The sequence below is a fragment of the Anastrepha obliqua genome, chromosome 6 (genome assembly GCF_027943255.1).
Source record: "Anastrepha obliqua isolate idAnaObli1 chromosome 6, idAnaObli1_1.0, whole genome shotgun sequence".
Lineage (NCBI taxonomy): Eukaryota > Metazoa > Arthropoda > Insecta > Diptera > Tephritidae > Anastrepha > Anastrepha obliqua.
Genome location: NC_072897.1, coordinates 77130262 through 77148873, shown reverse-complemented (window position 1 = coordinate 77148873; position 18612 = coordinate 77130262). Strand labels below are relative to the sequence as shown.

The 18612-nt window shown below is 42.8% G+C and overlaps 3 protein-coding genes across 3 annotated transcripts; 1 reads left to right on the top strand and 2 right to left on the bottom strand.

Annotated features, from left to right (window-relative positions):
• Positions 1 to 5247: 5247 nt before the first annotated feature.
• LOC129250767 (uncharacterized) lies at positions 5248 to 5748 on the bottom strand. The gene has a single exon (XM_054890365.1). The coding sequence runs from the start codon at positions 5746 to 5748 to the stop codon at positions 5248 to 5250; it is 501 nt and encodes a 166-aa protein (XP_054746340.1).
• A 2471-nt stretch (positions 5749 to 8219) lies between these two features.
• LOC129250766 (uncharacterized) lies at positions 8220 to 11410 on the top strand. The gene is made up of 2 exons (XM_054890364.1): positions 8220 to 8275; positions 10735 to 11410. The coding sequence occupies exons 1-2, from the start codon at positions 8220 to 8222 to the stop codon at positions 11408 to 11410; spliced, it is 732 nt and encodes a 243-aa protein (XP_054746339.1).
• Positions 11411 to 16777: 5367 nt separating this feature from the next.
• On the bottom strand, positions 16778 to 17278 carry LOC129250765 (uncharacterized). Its single transcript, XM_054890363.1, has one exon. The coding sequence runs from the start codon at positions 17276 to 17278 to the stop codon at positions 16778 to 16780; it is 501 nt and encodes a 166-aa protein (XP_054746338.1).
• Between the last annotated feature and the right edge of the window lie 1334 nt (positions 17279 to 18612).

The following is an 18612-nucleotide window of genomic DNA, read 5'->3' as shown; positions in this document are numbered from 1 at the left end:
GGGTTAGCAGTATGTTAGACCATTTTGACGAATTGAAAGCATTTTTTACATCCAATGTGATGACTGCGCAATATTTCATGGAGGTGCTTCCTCCGCTGGAAGCTATCAGCTATATTTGTAACTATTCGGATAGCATCCACGGTTGACCTTGCTCGTCGAAACCCAAACTGTTTTGCAGAGAGTCCGCTGGGGCTTTCTAAGTTCTCTTGCAGGCGATCACATATGATACGTTCAGAAATTTTCCCTACATACAAAGCGGTCTGTATGCGTATGGTTGGTCAGGTTGCTTGCCTGGTTTAAGTAGCTAGCGTTGCATCTGGGCCAGGCGCCTTTCAGTATTTTACACGTTTTAGTGTGTTTAGCACTTCTTTCGGTGTCACCGGGGGCACGTTTGCAATTGTCTGAAGTCCATTTAAGTTGCTCTTCTTTGCGCCTTGATGAAGGCTTTTCTCATATCCGCTTTTTCAGCAGTCCTCCAGTAGGCAGAATTTCGTTTGCCACATATCTACATCTGGGCTTCGATGCATCACAAGCGTCTTCCATCTGGGTGCACATATGTTCCGTCGAACCATCCGCGCTCGTGGCGGAAAGGAAAGTATTATCCCATGCCGACTTAAAGTCTCGGTATTCAAGGCCGCTCTTTTCTATTTTTGCCGTGCCTTCCATTTTCCAAAGTTTCGCCCATCCTCCTGTATTACAATTTTTATGGCCAGATGGTCACTATATGTGTAGATGGACTTCTCGGTCCTCCACTTTCCTTGATTTGCCGTTACGTGGTCTGCAAAGGCCAGATCAATTATGGACCGCCCTCTGCTGCAAACGAAAGTGAATGTTCCGGGAGTATTAAGTAATACAAGGTCCATTGCCGCGAAAGATTCTTCCACCAACCGTCCCTTTGGATTTTGTGTGCATCGCTGAACCAAGCGATAAAGTCCCCTATAACGAGGATTGGACGCTTCCCTCTTAGCTCCAGCTGGAGGGCCGTCGTCATGGGTGCGAAGTTTCTAACGACCATCTCGGCGACACAGAGCAGCTTACACAATAAACACCATCTAATTTCGTATAGCCGGAGTTTGGCATCGGCTTCTTGCATTGGGGACATTGGCGGTCCCCACCCATATTGCAGCTAGCTTTTCAGAGTCCGCCATCAAAATGTGAGAATTAATGTTTTCGTAGGGCTCGGAAAGAAGAGCAACATCCACATTATTTTCAGCGAGCGTTTACCATAGTAGTTCTTGGGCTTCTCGATTGTGGTTGGTATTGAGTTGCAATATCTTCTTCCTTTAAGTTTGCCTACTGCCTCTTGATATCGGGGGCATTTGCCGCTTCCAGCTGCGTACTTTTCAGCGTTTTTGCACGTTGCTGCATGGTGTCCTTCCATTCTACACCGTCTGCAAAGCTTCATCAGTGTTTACTTTGCACCGTTCGAGACGGGGGAAGGCCATACTAGTGTTGACTATGGTACTTATGAGCAGCAGTATTCAGAGCCGGATTTCAAACAGGAACTAATGGGGAGCTATCTCAACCCAACCTACATAGTCACTGAAGACTACGCGCTTTGAGCGCTCTGTGAGACCTGCCAAGTTTTAATAGGGCGGAGGAGCAACCAGAAGAGTTTGTTAAGTCATTTACACTAGATTTCACTCCGCTTACGCAGATAACAGAGATTCACTACTCCAGCCAGATCACATTCTGTTTCCAAACCAGTTGGCATAGTCACTGGTATCAATCCTGATGACCCGTACGCCGCGCTAACATGTTGTAATCACCCGCTCCTACGATGGAGAACAGACGCTGACCAAGATAACCGCTCACCTTCAATCCGACGCTCCTTGATTTTTTTGATTACAGCGCCCACGCAAAGTGCATGTATTTAAAGGTGGTGTTTGGTCGCCTTGCAGCAGAGGTATCAACGAAGATACCAGGACTTATACCGCTTTCTCCTTCCCCGCCGCTCCTATTTTTGAGGGCATGTACATGGAATGTCAGTAACACCTATAACAATGTCAGCCTGGAAATCCAACATAAAATCTCTCTTGTCAACAAGTGCCACTTGCCTACTTGGACTAAGTAGCAAACTGAGAAGTAAAGTTCTCTTTCGACAAACAAAACTAACACTCTACAAGACTCTCATCTTGCCCGTCCTTACGTATGGCGCAGAAGCGTGGACGATGACAATATCCGATGAACTGACGCTTGGAATGTTTGAGAGAAATATTCTGCGGAAAGTTTTTGAACCTGTGCACGTTGTCAACGGTGAATATCGCCGGCAATGGAAGAATGAGCTGCATAAGCTTTACCATGACATACACATAGTGCAGCGAATAAAGATCCAGCGGTTACGCGGGCTGGGTCATGTCGTCCGAATGGATGCATACGCTCCGGCTCTGAAAGTATTTGATGCGGGACCAGTTGGTGGTAGCAGAGGAAGAGGAAAATCTCCTCTTCGATGGAAATATCAGGTGGATAAGGACTTGGCTTCTCCTGGTGTGTCCAACTGACGCGCTTTGTTAAATTCGGTCAAAATCGGGTAAGCGGTTATCGCGCCAATTAATTCGAAAGTGCTTCTGCCCACCTGGTGGATGGGCGTTCTTTGACGGTCCTATGAGTGCTGCCCCCGCCACGACACAAGAATTGTGCTTGGGAACTTCAGCGCCAGGTCGAGCAAGGAGGGAATTTTCGGTCCCACAGTCAGAAAATTCTGCCTGCACAACGAAACATCTGCTAACGGCAGAGGCTGATTGATGTACGTACGACCATAGGACCCAACATCGACTTATGACCTTGCTGCAGCCAATTTACGCACACGCCTCCAACGTATATCTAAATTCACAAAGAATGTTTGACATCGGAAAGCCGGAATTATAACAGACAGTCACAACGTTCGCCATGAGTGGAGCAACATTTCTCTTTATTTACGTACCGCCGCCGAAAAAGAAATCGGATTTCAGCAAGCCCTAAAGACAGTTGGTACGCCAGGGAATGTCGTGCTACTACGAAAATAAAGGGTGCTCCCTATAGAGCCACGCTCCAATGGGGCGCAAAGCCAACCATGTGGGGTCGCTACCGGGAGCTGAGAAAAAAAAAAAGACGTATAGTCAGAAGAAAGACACAAGAGGACGAAATACGTGATTGCGAGGAGCGTGAGATGCTGTCCAATTAGAAAAATGACAAAAAAATAATTCGAACAAAAAGTTCAGCGGATTCCAGAAGGCTTCAATACCCGGCTCGCTTTCCTATAAGAACAGAGACGGTGATCTGGTAAGCGACATCCAGGGCGTACCTAAATTATGGAGGAAATACTTTTCGAACTTGTTAAATAGTGACAGCTGCGAATGTCACAGAGAATACGAAGATGCCGATACCCCAATCGTTGACGAAGGAACTGTCCACCAGCACGAGGGTAGAACAGCGACAACACGGTTAAAGAACAACAGGGCTGAAGCCCACCATCAGACTGGACCTTATCAGTGTGGCTTTAGACCTGGAAAGTCTACCATTGGCCAGATATTTATAACACGCCAAGTCTTGGAAAAAGCTGCATTCGACAGTACGAAAAGGAGTTTCCTGTATGCCGCGATGTCTGAATTTGGTATCCCCGCAAACCTAATACGGCTATGCAAGATGACGTTGCTCAATACGAGCAGCGCCGTCAGCATTCGAAGGACCTCTCAAAGTCGTTTGATACCAAACGAGGTTTCAGACAGGGTGACTCGCTGTCGTGCGACATTTTAATCTTATGCTGGAAAAGAACGTGCCAGCCGCAGAGCTTAATCGCTCAGGCAGAATTTTTTAAAAAAGCGTACAATTTGTGGCGTATGCCGATGATATTGACATCATCGGCCTGACCAACTGCGCTTTAAGTTATGCCTGTCAGCGCATTCGCGTATCGGCACCGACGTCTGTGTTGACAGATAGGATTTCGAGGTTGTAAAAGACTTCCTTTATTTTGGAACCAGCATTAACGCCGATAACAATGGTAGTCTTGAAATCCAACGTAAAATCTCTCTTGCCAAAAAGTGCTACTTTCGACAAACTAAGCAATTGAGTAGTGAAGTTCTTTTTTGGCGAACAAAACTAACACCCCACAAGGCTCTCAACATGCCCGTCCTAACGTATGGCGCAGAAGCTTGGACGTTGCCAATATCCGATGAGGCATCACTTGGACTGTTTAAGAGAAAGATTTTGCGGAAGATTTCTTGGACCTTTGCACCTTGGCGTTGGCGAATATCGCAGGCGATAGAACCATGTTCTATTAGCTTTACGACGACATAGACATAATGCAGCTAATAAAGATCCAGCAGCTACGTTGGCTAGGTCATGTCGTTCGAATGGATACAAACGCTCCGGCTCTTAAAGTATTTGATGCGGTACCAGCGTCTCTAATTAGAGGGTTATATACCTCGTGAGCCCGAAAAAATGCACGATTGTTAAAAATTCTTCAGTGATTTCTGAAGATAAATTAATTTTTAAAACACTTTATGTGGGGGAAGCGCGAAATTAATTAATTGCCTGTGGATGCGAACTTAAGAAATAACACCGCACACGTTCGATTAACAATTCAAAAGTGTCTTTATTTTACTATGTTCTGTCCTTATATTATGCCTAAAACTAAGATAAAAGAAATAGCGGAAATGGAAGAACAGTACGTGGAGAGTTAGAGAGAGTATGTACATAGTTAAGTAAATAGAAATAAGAAGAACGGAAAGTATAGCTGTAGAAATAGAGTCAATGTTCGAAAGTAAATAGAAACAGGTAAAAAAGGTAGCGAAAGCGAGAAACAGTAATGTAAAAATAGAAAATAACTTAATATTAAGCTTAAATACAATTTACATTTACATATTTATATATTTTATTTTATTCATTTACATTTGCATATTTATATATTTTACCTTATTCATTTACATAATTATCTATTATTAATTTATTATTAATTTTCATTTATTAAATTCAATTTTATATTATTTTATTACATTAAAGTAACTTGCCAGAATCTGGCTTGACACCGGCCACCTTGAAGGAATCCAACAGCCTTAAATTTTTGTTGTCCAATGGCAGCACGGCGAGTTTGTGGATAGGGCGTCGTACTTCACCCGATCTAATAGCAATGTCTGCGACGCGAATTTTGGAGTCCGCTCCGGGAATGGTTGCGGTTACTCGACCCAGCACCCATTGCTGCGGAGGCACGTTGTCTTCGTGGATGATGACGAATTGGCCGGGTTGGACGTTGGACAAAACCATTTGAACCTATTTGTTCCGCTGCTGAAGCTCCAGAAGGTAGCTCTTCGACCACGTGCGCCAAAATTGTTGCTTGAGAGAGCAAACAAGTTGCCATCTCTCTAAGCAGCGGCTGAGGTTGCCGGGTACCTTCTCCGGTGGCAAAGCTCGCAAGGGGCAACCGATTAGTGGATGCGCCGGCATTAGCGCCTCGCCATTGTTAGGGTCGTTGCTGATTTGTGCGAGCGGTCGGGAGTTCAGTACCACTTCTATTTCGACGAGAAGCGTTGCGGTTTCTTCGGCGGTTAACAGCGCGTTGCCTACGGCGCGCATCAGCAGATGTTTGGCCGACTTCACTGCTGGTTCCCACAGGCCACCGAAGTGGGGTGCCCTCTGAGGTATGAAGGCGAAGATGAATCCTGCGTCGGCGGCGTATTGGAGAATCTCCTTTTTCTGTGCCAGACAGGCTTCCCGCAGCTCCCTCAGCTTCTTCTCTGCTCCCACAAAGTCCGTCGCGTTGTCGAAGTACATTTTGGCTGGCATCTCTCGGCGCCCGAAAATAAATTTATCAATACCTTTGAAGCGAAACACACGAAAATGTCAATATACATTTTCACGGGAGGGCGACCGCGAATTTTTAATGTTATGTGAATGGGTCCGCAGTAATCTGCCCCACAGATTGTGAAGGGCCGTTGGGCGCGTAATCGATCGGCGGATAGATTGCCCATGATCTGACCTTGCAATTTTGGCTTATAACGAAAACAGTGAATGCATTCCCTTACAGTTCGACTACAGGCTTTTCGAGCATTTACCAGCCATATTTTTTCTCGCAGAAGCGCTACCAATGCCTTTGAACCGGCATGGTGATTACAAAAATGTAGGAACCGTATGTATGCCTTCACAAAGTGCGAGTCTTTGCGTAATAGCAAAGGGAACTTGGCATCATAGCGGATTGGCGAGTTTAATAAACGGCCACCTACTCGAATCAGTTTAAACGATAATGATGATTCCGAGTGTTCATGCAGAAATGGGGTTAATTTCTGCAAACTTGAGGGAAGTACGTTATTTTTCGATAATTTATTAATTTCATCGTTAAATTCAAAATGTTGAATTATTTCGAAAATTTTAAGGGGTATTATTTCAGATTTTGCTTTCCGCTCTCGTACTTTTCGAAGAGAGAGAGAACCTTTTAATTATTTCGAGAATTTAATTTGTTGTGGCATTGATTGCGGTTAACGTAATTGCGTTTTTCTTCTTCTCGAGTGCGGGAGAGAGACTCAAGTTGACATTTTTTGGCTATGTAGCAGGGTCTTCTAGGAGGAAATGTGGACTACTAAACCATATTGAATTACCCAATTCGTCCACGGGGTTGTACCCGAGACATTTGATCCGCTGGATTTTGTTTTGTGGGCACATGACGCCACGACTAATAAACCAAGAGGGTCAAAGAGGCGACCAGAAACTAATAAAATAGTACGTTTAGCTGCTCGCAGCTCGCTAAAATTATCTTCCAGAATGAAGTAAAAAATGTCATCTTTCGGCTGCCAGTGGATTCCCAGCGTTTTGGTGGAGTCAGTATCGCTGAGCTTCAATAAGTTTTGGAGACTCTCACTGACCGATGAGCTTGCATGATTGGAAAACCACTTTGCTAACTTTAGGCCTGCCGATTCCAAAATTTTATTTACTTCCTGTTGTATCTGGGTGAGGCCTTCTATACTGTCGGATCCTGTTAATAGATCGTCGACGTAAAAGTCATTCCGAATGACTTTGGACCCGAGTGGATATTTGGCTTTATTTTTGTCGCTTAGAATTTGCAGACACCGTGTGGCGAGAAATGGTGCAGGCGCTGTGCCATATGTTACGGCACTATCTCTACACTATGGGCTGGAAGTTCCTGTCGTCTTCGTGTAGCAATATTTGGCGATACATCTTCGTGATGTCGGCAGTCATGGCATATTTGTGTAATCGGAAGTGAAGGAGGGTCGAAAAAAGCTCCTCTTGAACGATCGGTCCGACCATCAAGGTTTCATTCAACGCAACTTGTGTTGATGTGCGACTCGAAGCATCAAAAGCTACGCGCAACTTGGTAGTTGTGCTCTGCGGTCTTAACACACACTGGTGCGGAATGAAATAGTACGGCTCCCTCGGGAGTCGATTATTTGTTGGACTCATACGCCCCAATTTGAGATACTCTTGCATGAAGTCCAGGTACATTTTATGAAGTACTGGGTCTTTCATCGTCCTTCTCTCCAGCGCCTGAAACCGCCGAGCTGCGGTTTCATACGAATGACCGAGTAATTTACGGTCGGTTTTGAAAGGCAGTCTGACTTGAAGCCTTCCACATGGTAAAACCTGTGTGGTTTTTGAAAAAAATTTCTCACATTTAGCCTGATCTGGAGTCAGTCGTGTGGAATTTACTTGTGCAGGTATTTCTTCCAATTCCCAGAACTTTCGGATTTTAGCATAAATGCTAGCAACGCTTTCTTCAAATTGACATAATGTGCTACTTACTTGGGCACTGGAGCTATTATTTGTGGCACACTTGCCTGAAATTATCCAGCCTAGCACTGTTTTTTGCAGCGTTGGCTGCCTTGGGCTGGTTCCGATCTGACCCACCGATAACAGATCAAAGAATATTTCAGCTCCTAAAAGTACGTCTATTTTTTGACATTTGTAGAAACTTGGATCTGCTAGTTCAATATTTTGTGGAATTTTCCAGCCATTTGTGTTTACAGTCCGATCTGGGTGATTGACTGATATCGAACGCATTACACGAATTTTTCTTTTCGGATTCGAAATGTCTGCATAAGCTCTTCGGTCATAAAGTTGACTTCACAACCGGAGTCAAGTAGAGCTCGCGCTTGCACGTAAACACCGGAGCTCGCCTTTACATTAACTCAGGCAGTAGCTAACATGACTCGGTCAGGCAGACTGCTAATATGCATGGCTTGTGACGTCGAAGTTGCGGCTCGGTCTCAAAGGAGATCGGATATTGATGCAACATGATTGATGCGAACGGTTGCATACAAAACAGCGATCTGCTTTGCACTTTGAGACCGTATGTCCCTTGCACAAGCAATTTATGCACAGGGAAATAGATTTTGCAAAGTCAAATCTTTTAAGTGCAGTAAGCGCTTGGAATTTTGGGCAAGCTATTAAATAATGGTCCTTAGAACCACAGTCGCGATAAATGTTGTCTTTGAGTGTTGTAGTTCTTGATTTTTTTGTTTTCTGCCGCGTGTCTTCATTGTTTGGCCTTTGTTGGGATGAGGAAGCTTCTTCAGCTGATAAATGCTGGTAACTCTTATTTAGCATAGCTTCACACTCAGTCCAAAGCGGCAGCTTATCATAGTCAAGTTCCTCCTCCCACTTTGACCGAGTAGTGGGACCACCTTCGACATGACTATATGATTCAACATCGCATTTGAAATGAGCTTATCGTCACCCAGCAATGAAAGGGAGTCATATACTACAGACACTGTATCTATATTTGATCCCAAAGATGACGCAGAAGGCCTTTGGATTTTTGACAATTCAAAAAGTTTCGACACTGTGTTAAAAAATATCCGGCATTTATTGTCATAAACCTTTCTCAAACTTGCCAACACCTTTGGATAATTTTCTTCCGACATTTGGAAGGACTTCACTGTGCCTAAAACTTCACCGGATCGACGTGAAACTAAATGATTAAATTTTTCAATATCCGGGATTGTGGGATCATTGTGCACCAAACTCTCAAACAGACTCATAAAGTTTTTAAATTGGAATATTCTCCTTTGAATGTAGGTAACGACATTTTTGGTAGTCGCGAGCTGTGAGGTGCAATAAAAGATGTTTCGGCAATTTACGACTTATTTCTCGCCAGAATGGACTTTATAATGGACTTTTTTTCTACAATTAAGTCCTCTCAGTCTCCACGGGCAATGTCTTCTTCGTCGATTTCCTCAATTTTCGACTGACATTTCATGAGTTTTTCACTGTGGGAGTTCAATATGTCGAGTCGGCACTCCAATTCGATTGGATCTAGCGACATGGTCTTTTCATGGAGACCCGTTTTTCTGCGCACTATGCTGGTTTTTGCAACAGTTCTCTGGCGCTTTAAAGACTTTAAGTCCATCATCTGCTTACTTGGAGAGATACTTGAAATAGCCGACTTTGGCTTACTCAGGTTGAGTTCGCTGCTTTAACCTGTGGATTTTGTAAAACGAAAACCATTCTGGAAGTTTGTCAGCACAAAAACGAAAGCGATAAATACTGAAATGTATAATAGCTGAAACTTCACCAGAACCAACGAAAACGAGAACGAAAATAAGCAGCGAATAATTGAGTATTTGCTCAAGCACATTTTGTATTGTCGAAAATAAATTTTTTTTTTGAAATATATTCAAGATATTACGGTTGAAATAAGAAACCGCAATTTAGTTAGATTTTTTGTTTTTGAAAAAATCCCAAAAATAAACCGAAAAATAGTACTCGCAAATTATTTGGCGACAAACACGTTCCTCTACCTCAGGTCCCACTGTATCCTTCACTTCATAGGCAGTATATGTATATGTATATGATATGTATTTATATATAGTAAGTATATAAGTATGGTTTATTTGCATATAAGAAGTGGATACACGAGATGCCAATAATTGAAGCCCTTGTACTGTGGGACGATTATTAGCAACTGTAATAATCTCGGTCAATCACAAAGCCAATTTCTAGCTTCAATTTTTCGCACTCAATACCTGTTTATCGTGGGCAGGTTTGTTTCCAGCTTCAACTTCCCTTTGGTGGGCCACGCAGTTGCAGGTCATTCCTCCCTCGATGTCCTATGCAACGGTGGATATTGGTGGGGAACAGTTGGTGAACCGGTGAATATGACGTACAGCTCCAAAGCCGGTGAGTTTGAAGTACAGCTCCACAGATTCTCTCCTCTTCGTAACGGTGTTCTATGTTTTAATAAGTTTTAATTTTTATTTGTTTTTTTGACGTGATAACGTCTTATAATTCGATTTAGCCGGCTGCACGCACGAAAAAATGTGTCGTCACCTTGCTCATTGTCGGTACCTTGAATGAGCTACAAGCGAAAGCGCGGAACGAACGACACAGCAAACAAATCAAACGAACGACAACGTTCGACATCTTGCTCTCTCCTACTTAAGTGAGCGTATATATGTGTGGCAGCACCACAAGCTCTAACATTTCTCATACATACGCAGATGTAACCATGCGCTAATTTTGGACATTTGCTTTTTCATTGTATTCGCTGAACCTAATAAAAATAAAATTTGGTTCCGCCCTTTTTTTTACTTTTGGACCTCATAGAGGAAAGACGTTTTTTTAGCGACTCAATACCAAGTGCTATAAATGGTGACCCCAGACGGTAAGTGAAATGGCGCTTAGCGATAGCTTGGCAGTATCTGGTGGCACACACCATAAGGAGTTCAATAATACTTCTACAATATTTCCACAAATCCCGCTGCCATCGAAGTGAGAGGATAATATCGAGGCTTATTTTTACTCCCTCAGCTTTTGGTTCGAGGCATCGGGTGTCACAACTGACGCGGCAAAGCTCAACATAGTTGCCGCTAGCATACCACAGGCCAAGCTCATGGAATTGCGTTCCATCATTGATGCTGCTCCCGCTACAGGGCGATACAAATACATCCAGACAAAATTGACAGAAAATTTTACCGAGAGTCAACAACGCCGCCTGCAACGCGTATTACGCGATATGCCATTAGGTGACAGCCGGCCGAGCGACCTGTTCAACGAAATGAAGCGCGCTGCTGGATCCACATTAAGTGAAAGTATTTTACATGATTTGTGGGTCAATCGTTTACCCCCATATGCACAAGCAGCCATTATCGCAACGAACGTACCAATCCTGGAAAAATTAAAAATCGCTGATTCCATATCAGAATCAATGCAGTTGCGTGAGGGGCGGTTACACGAAGTAGCCGCACCAAATCATACTACAGACAACGATCTGAGGGCCGAAATTGCTGAACTCAAACAACGCTTCGAGAAAGTAATGAACACCGAGAAGTCCCGAGCGCGCTCCAGATCAAGAACACCGGCGCGACCTTATAACACAAATGCAGCTAACCTGTGCTGGTATCATGCCAAATTCGGAACAGAAGCTAAGAAATGTCGCCAACCGTGTAAATTCACTCAACAATCATCGCAAAACAACAAACAATAGGGGTGCTCCGCCAACGGCATTTCAGAGATCGGCAAATGCTCTGAAATGTCTTCGAACTGTCGCTTACGAATATTCGACACATCAACTAAAATAACTTTTCTTATAGACTCTGGCGCTGATGTGTCAGTAGTGCCAAAATGTGCGAAAATGACGCGAGTATGCCCATCGGATATTCGATTGTTTGCCGCAAATAGTTCACCAATACAAGTTTTTGGGGAAGTCATGCTTCGCCTTAACCTAAATTTGCGCAGGGATTTTGTATGGAGTTTTGTGATTGCAGATGTATCACAGGCCATTATCGGAGCTGATTTTTTATCACACTATGATCTCCTTCCTGACCTCAACGGAAGATGTTTGGTCGACCGCAAAACAGCAATTAAGTCAGTTTGCACAGTGGCACGTATTGAAGCATCAAGCATATCAACCATAACTTTTGCTTCTGATTTTTCAAACTTGTTGCGAGAATTTAATGACATTACTCGACCCCCGCCTCCAGACTATACGACGAAGTCCACAGTGGTTCACCGTATTATCACGACCGGTCAGCCTGTTTTCGCTCGGCCTAGACGGCTCTCGGCTGAAAACCTCAGCGCAGCGCGCGCCGAATTTGAACTACTAATGAAACTTGGCATATGTCGGCCGTCCAGCAGTAACTGGGCAAGTCCGTTACATATGGTGCGCAAGGTGGATGGATCGTGGAGACCATGCGGCGATTATCGCGCACTTAACGCTGTTACCGTTCCCGACAGATATCCTTTGCCATTTCTTCACGATTTTAGTCATATTCTGTCCGGCAAAACAATTTTTTCAAAAATCGATCTGCAGAGGGCCTTCCACCAGATCCCAATCGATCCCGAGGACATATGCAAAACGGCGATAACGACCCCCTTCGGGTTGTACGAGTTTACACACATGACTTTTGGGTTGCGCAATGCAGCGCAAACCTTTCAGAGAGTCATCAACGAAGTTTTTCGGGGTGTAAATAATGTTTTCGTCTACTTGGGTGATATATGCGTCGCGTCAAGCTCACCAGAAGAGCATCGCACACACCTGCATACTGTTTTTCAAGGACTACGTCAACATAAGTTAACCGTTAATGTATCAAAATCAGTGCTTCGGGTATCAGAGTCATGTTATAACAAAAGATGAAGTTAAGCCACTACCCAGCCGCGTCGAAACGATTCGATCGTACAAACTCCCCACTGTTGCAAAGGAGCTTAAACGTTTCCTGCTATGATTAATTTCTACAGACCGCTGTTACCAAACCCACTCTTGCACCAAGCTCCGCTTTTTAGAATGTGTTCAGGAAATAGGCGCAATGATAAAACACCGCTAACATGGACGGATGACAACGTCAGACATTTTGAGGCATGCAAGGAAGATCTCGCGAACTGTGCACTCTTGACGCATCCAAGCCCAGACGCTCCGCTTTCATTATGGGTCAACGCATCCGACTATGCTGCAGGTGCCGCACTACACCAGATCGTAAATGGAGTCCCTCAACCTTTAGGATTTTTCCAGCGGTTTTTTACGAAATCCGAACAGGGATATAGTACGTATGATAGAGAGTTGACAGCGATGTTTCTCGCTATTCGCCACTTCCGGTTTCTGCTCGAAGAAAGAAATTGCCATGTGTATACGGATCACAAGCCGCTCATTTACGCCTTTAAACAGCGACCAGAAAAAGCATCCGATCGGCAAGCACGCCAACTAGACTTCATTGCCCAAATCACCACAGATATTCGGCACATATCAGGAGAAAAAAATATAGCAGCTGATCTACTGTCACGAATTCAAGCCATAACTGCAGATCCAATAAATTTTGATGACCTCGCAGATGATCAAGCTAACAGCGACGAGCTGAAATCGTACTTAGAAGGTAAAGTTAGACACTCACTTCAACTAACCAGTTTTGTTCACCCTTTCAGTACAAAGAAAATATATTGCGATACCTCGACTGATCGAATACGTCCGTTCGTAACAGAACGATTCCGACAAGCTGTCCTACATGCAACACACGGTATCTCTCACCCTGGTACACGAGTACCAACCAAACTGATGACTGAACGTTTTGTCTGGCCCGGAATACAGAAAGATAGCCGCCAGTTTGCAAAGCAATGCATCCAATGCCAACGAAACAAAGTAATCCGCCACAACTCATCATCGTTTCAACGCCGCGCTTGCAACGGCCAACGGTTTTCGCACCTGCATATCGACATAGTGGGACCTTTTCCGCTTTCCGATGGTAACCGTTATTGTCTCACCGTACTCGATTGATTCACACGATGGCCGGATGCTTTCGCAATTCCAGACATCACAGCAGAGACTGTAGCAAAAGCATTAATAAGTGGCTGGATATCGCGTTTTGGTGTTCCTGTGGACATAACGTCGGACCTCGGTCAACAGTTTGAGAGCAACTTATTTCGACAACTGCTGCAGATTCTAGGCGTTACGCATTTACGAACAACAGCCTACCATCCGCAGACGAATGGCATAATTGAACGATGGCACCGAACTTTTAAGACAGCTATTTTGTGCCACAATGTAAACCAATGGACGTCTTCTCTTCCATTAATCCTACTGGGACTTCGCAGCTCTTTCAAGCCCGATATAGATGCCTCCCCCGCCGAACTCGTTTACGGGACCACTTTACGTTTGCCTTCTGAGTTCTTCGTGGATAATAGCAAACCAACTACCGAAATAGAGACCGTAGCGCAGCTGCGCCGAGTCATACGCGAATTACGTGCTGTCGATACTACTTGGCACACCAGGCAGAAGTCTTTCGTACATTCAGACCTTAGCAAATGCGAGCAGATCTATCAGTAAAACCATCATTATCAGCTGCATACAAAGGACCGTTCAAAGTATTACATCGCTACTCGAAGTATTTTGTCGTCGATGTCAATCATGAAGCCGTGAATATCTCGGTCGACCGCTTAAAGCCAGCATACATCGCCGTACCGTCTCTCCAGAAGGGGAGTACTGTGGCAGCACCACAAGCTCTTACATTTCTCATACATACGCAGATGCAAACATGCGCTAGTTTTTGACATTTGCTTTTTCATTGTATTCGCTCAACCTAATAAAAATAAAATTTGGTTCCGCCCTTTTTTTTTTTACTTTTGGACCTCATAGAGGAAAGATGTTTTTTTAGCGACTCAATACCAAGTGCTATATATGTATGTATATTATATGCGCATATGTACATATATAAATTCACGTATTTGTATTTGCATATGCCTTCTTATTGATTATTATTAATTTGATTTACTTGAAGAATTTAAAATGAAACCAAGTTTGTTAATAATACCTGTTGTTTTAATGTTATTATTATTAATTTTTTTATTATATATGAAGGAAAAAATGTATGGTAATATTTACCATATACCTTATAAGATATGTTGTATATTGTATACTAATATATGTATATAAACATGCATATACATATACAATTTCGCGCAATTTTCAAAAAGAACAAATCTATATGTAAAGATGCATACAAATCATATGGACATATCAAATATACGAATCTATTCCGTACGCAAGCAAATGTAAGCTAATGTGCTTGAACTGCAAGCGAGAGCGCGGAACGAACGACAAAGAGCACAATCGGTCCCCGCGTTCGGCAACGTTCGACATCTGGCTCTGTCCTACTTGAGTGAGCATATATATGTATGTATATGCGCATTTGTATATAAATTAACATACTTGTATTTGCATATGCCTTCTTCCTGTGTGCATGGTAATGAACCATTTCTCTGTTGAGAATAGGACGATGATAGAAAAAGTAGGAAATGAAAGGGAGTGTTTCGAGTGTAAAGTGTCTTGAAAAAGGCAAATCGATGATGGTGCTTCTTAGTGTTGTTGACTTATTAACGTCTGATGCACAATCGAAATTGAACATATCTTTCATGAATTTGATAAATGTTTCGTCATTTTTCACGTTTGTGTAAATGTAACTTGACCTATTCCATTGCAATTCCATTTACAACCTCCTCTATATCCATACAAAATATCTGTCAAACAAATAAAATTAAAATTTTGTTTTGAAAATTGCAACCCTTACATCAGTATTTCCTTATGACGTTGTCACGTTAAACTATCGTCAGTAAACCGAGTTTACAGACAACCTCTTTTTTTTCGTTTTTGTTTTTGTGTATAAATATTTTATTTTATGTTATTTATTTTCGCAATACTTAATTTTTTAGTTGATAGAATTTTTGGTTTTGTTTCTTGGGGACTCACTGTCACTGTGTTTTTCACGTCACTGCACTGGTTTATGTGCATAATTTCTGTTATTTCACCGCTTGCTTTTGTTTATATATTTATATACATATGTATAAATTTATTAGTTTATTATTGATTTGTTTGTCTGTTTGTCTATTTTTTTTTTTTTTTTTGGTTTTGCGAGACGACTTTTGTTTTTGTTTGTCAACGGACCGCGCAGGCAATATTCTTTTTGCACTATATTAGCACTTATGGTTGTTTATTTAATTTAATTATTAATTATTAAGTATTTTGCGTGCAGCTTACAAAATTTGCCAACTTGTGGTCTTTTGTCACTATTACTTTATTTTTTGTTTTATTTAACACTTTCGCACTAACGTCTCTGCTCGGGCGCCATGAAAATTCTTCAGTGATTTCTGAAGATAAATTAATTTTTAAAACACTTTATGTGGGGGGAAGCGCGAAACTAATTGCCTATGTTCTGTCCTTATATTATGTCTAAAACTAAGATAAAAGAAATAGCGGAAATGGAAGAACAGTACGTGGAAAGTTAGAGAGAGTGTGTAAATAGTTAAGTAAATAGAAATAAGAAGAACGGAAAGTATAGCTGTAGAAATAGATTCAATGATCGAAAGTAAATAGAAACAGGTAAAGAAGGTAGCGAAAGCGAGAAACAGTAATGTAAAAATAGAAAATAACTTAATATTAAGCTTAAATACAATTTACATTTACATATTTATATATTTTATTTTATTCATTTACATTTGCATATTTATATATTTTACCTTATTCATTTACATAATTATCTATTATTAATTTATTATTAATTTTCATTTATTAAATTCAATTTTATATTATTTTATTACATTAAAGTAACTTGCCAGAATCTGGCTTGACACCGGCCACCTTGAAGGAATCCAACAGCCTTAAATTTTTGTTGTCCAATGGCAGCACGGCGAGTTTGTGGATAGGGCGTCGTACTTCACCCGATCTAATAGCAATGTCTGCGACGCGAATTTTGGAGTCCGCTCCGGGAATGGTTGCGGTTACTCGACCCAGCACCCATTGCTGCGGAGGCACGTTGTCTTCGTGGATGATGACGAATTGGCCGGGTTGGACGTTGGACAAAACCATTTGAACCTATTTGTTCCGCTGCTGAAGCTCCAGAAGGTAGCTCTTCGACCACGTGCGCCAAAATTGTTGCTTGAGAGAGCAAACAAGTTGCCATCTCTCTAAGCAGCGGCTGAGGTTGCCGGGTACCTTCTCCGGTGGCAAAGCTCGCAAGGGGCAACCGATTAGTGGATGCGCCGGCATTAGCGCCTCGCCATTGTTAGGGTCGTTGCTGATTTGTGCGAGCGGTCGGGAGTTCAGTACCACTTCTATTTCGACGAGAAGCGTTGCGGTTTCTTCGGCGGTTAACAGCGCGTTGCCTACGGCGCGCATCAGCAGATGTTTGGCCGACTTCACTGCTGGTTCCCACAGGCCACCGAAGTGGGGTGCCCTCTGAGGTATGAAGGCGAAGATGAATCCTGCGTCGGCGGCGTATTGGAGAATCTCCTTTTTCTGTGCCAGACAGGCTTCCCGCAGCTCCCTCAGCTTCTTCTCTGCTCCCACAAAGTCCGTCGCGTTGTCGAAGTACATTTTGGCTGGCATCTCTCGGCGCCCGAAAATAAATTTATCAATACCTTTGAAGCGAAACACACGAAAATGTCAATATACATTTTCACGGGAGGGCGACCGCGAATTTTTAATGTTATGTGAATGGGTCCGCAGTAATCTGCCCCACAGATTGTGAAGGGCCGTTGGGCGCGTAATCGATCGGCGGATAGATTGCCCATGATCTGACCTTGCAATTTTGGCTTATAACGAAAACAGTGAATGCATTCCCTTACAGTTCGACTACAGGCTTTTCGAGCATTTACCAGCCATATTTTTTCTCGCAGAAGCGCTACCAATGCCTTTGAACCGGCATGGTGATTACAAAAATGTAGGAACCGTATGTATGCCTTCACAAAGTGCGAGTCTTTGCGTAATAGCAAAGGGAACTTGGCATCATAGCGGATTGGCGAGTTTAATAAACGGCCACCTACTCGAATCAGTTTAAACGATAATGATGATTCCGAGTGTTCATGCAGAAATGGGGTTAATTTCAGCAAACTTGAGGGAAGTACGTTATTTTTCGATAATTTATTAATTTCATCGTTAAATTCAAAATGTTGAATTATTTCGAAAATTTTAAGGGGTATTATTTCAGATTTTGCTTTCCGCTCTCGTACTTTTCGAAGAGATAGAGAACCTTTTAATTATTTCGAGAATTTAATTTGTTGTGGCATTGATTGCGGTTAACGTAATTGCGTTTTTCTTCTTCTCGAGTGCGGGAGAGAGACTCAAGTTGACATTTTTTGGCTATGTAGCAGGGTCTTCTAGGAGGAAATGTGGACTACTAAACCATATTGAATTACCCAATTCGTCCACGGGGTTGTACCCGAGACATTTGATCCGCTGGATTTTGTTTTGTGGGCACATGACGCCACGACTAATAAACCAAGAGGGTCAAAGAGGCGACCAGAAACTAATAAAATATTACGTTTAGTTGATCGCAGCTCGTTAAAATTATCTTCCAGAATGAAGCGAAAAATGTCATCTTTCGGCTGCCAGTGGATTCCCAGCGTTTTGGTGGAGTCAGTATCGCTGAGCTGCAATAAGTTTTGGAGACTCTCACTGACCGATGAGCTTGCATGATTGGAAAACCACTTTGCTAATTTTAGGCCTGCCGATTCCAAAATTTTATTTACTTCCTGTTGTATCTGGGTGATGCCTTCTATACTGTCGGATCATGTTAATAGATCGTCGACGTAAAAGTCATTCCGAATGACTTTGGACCCGAGTGGATATTTGGCTTTATTTTTGTCGCTTAGAATTTGCAGAAACCGTGTGGCGAGAAATGGTGCAGCCGCTGTGCCGTATGTTGCGGT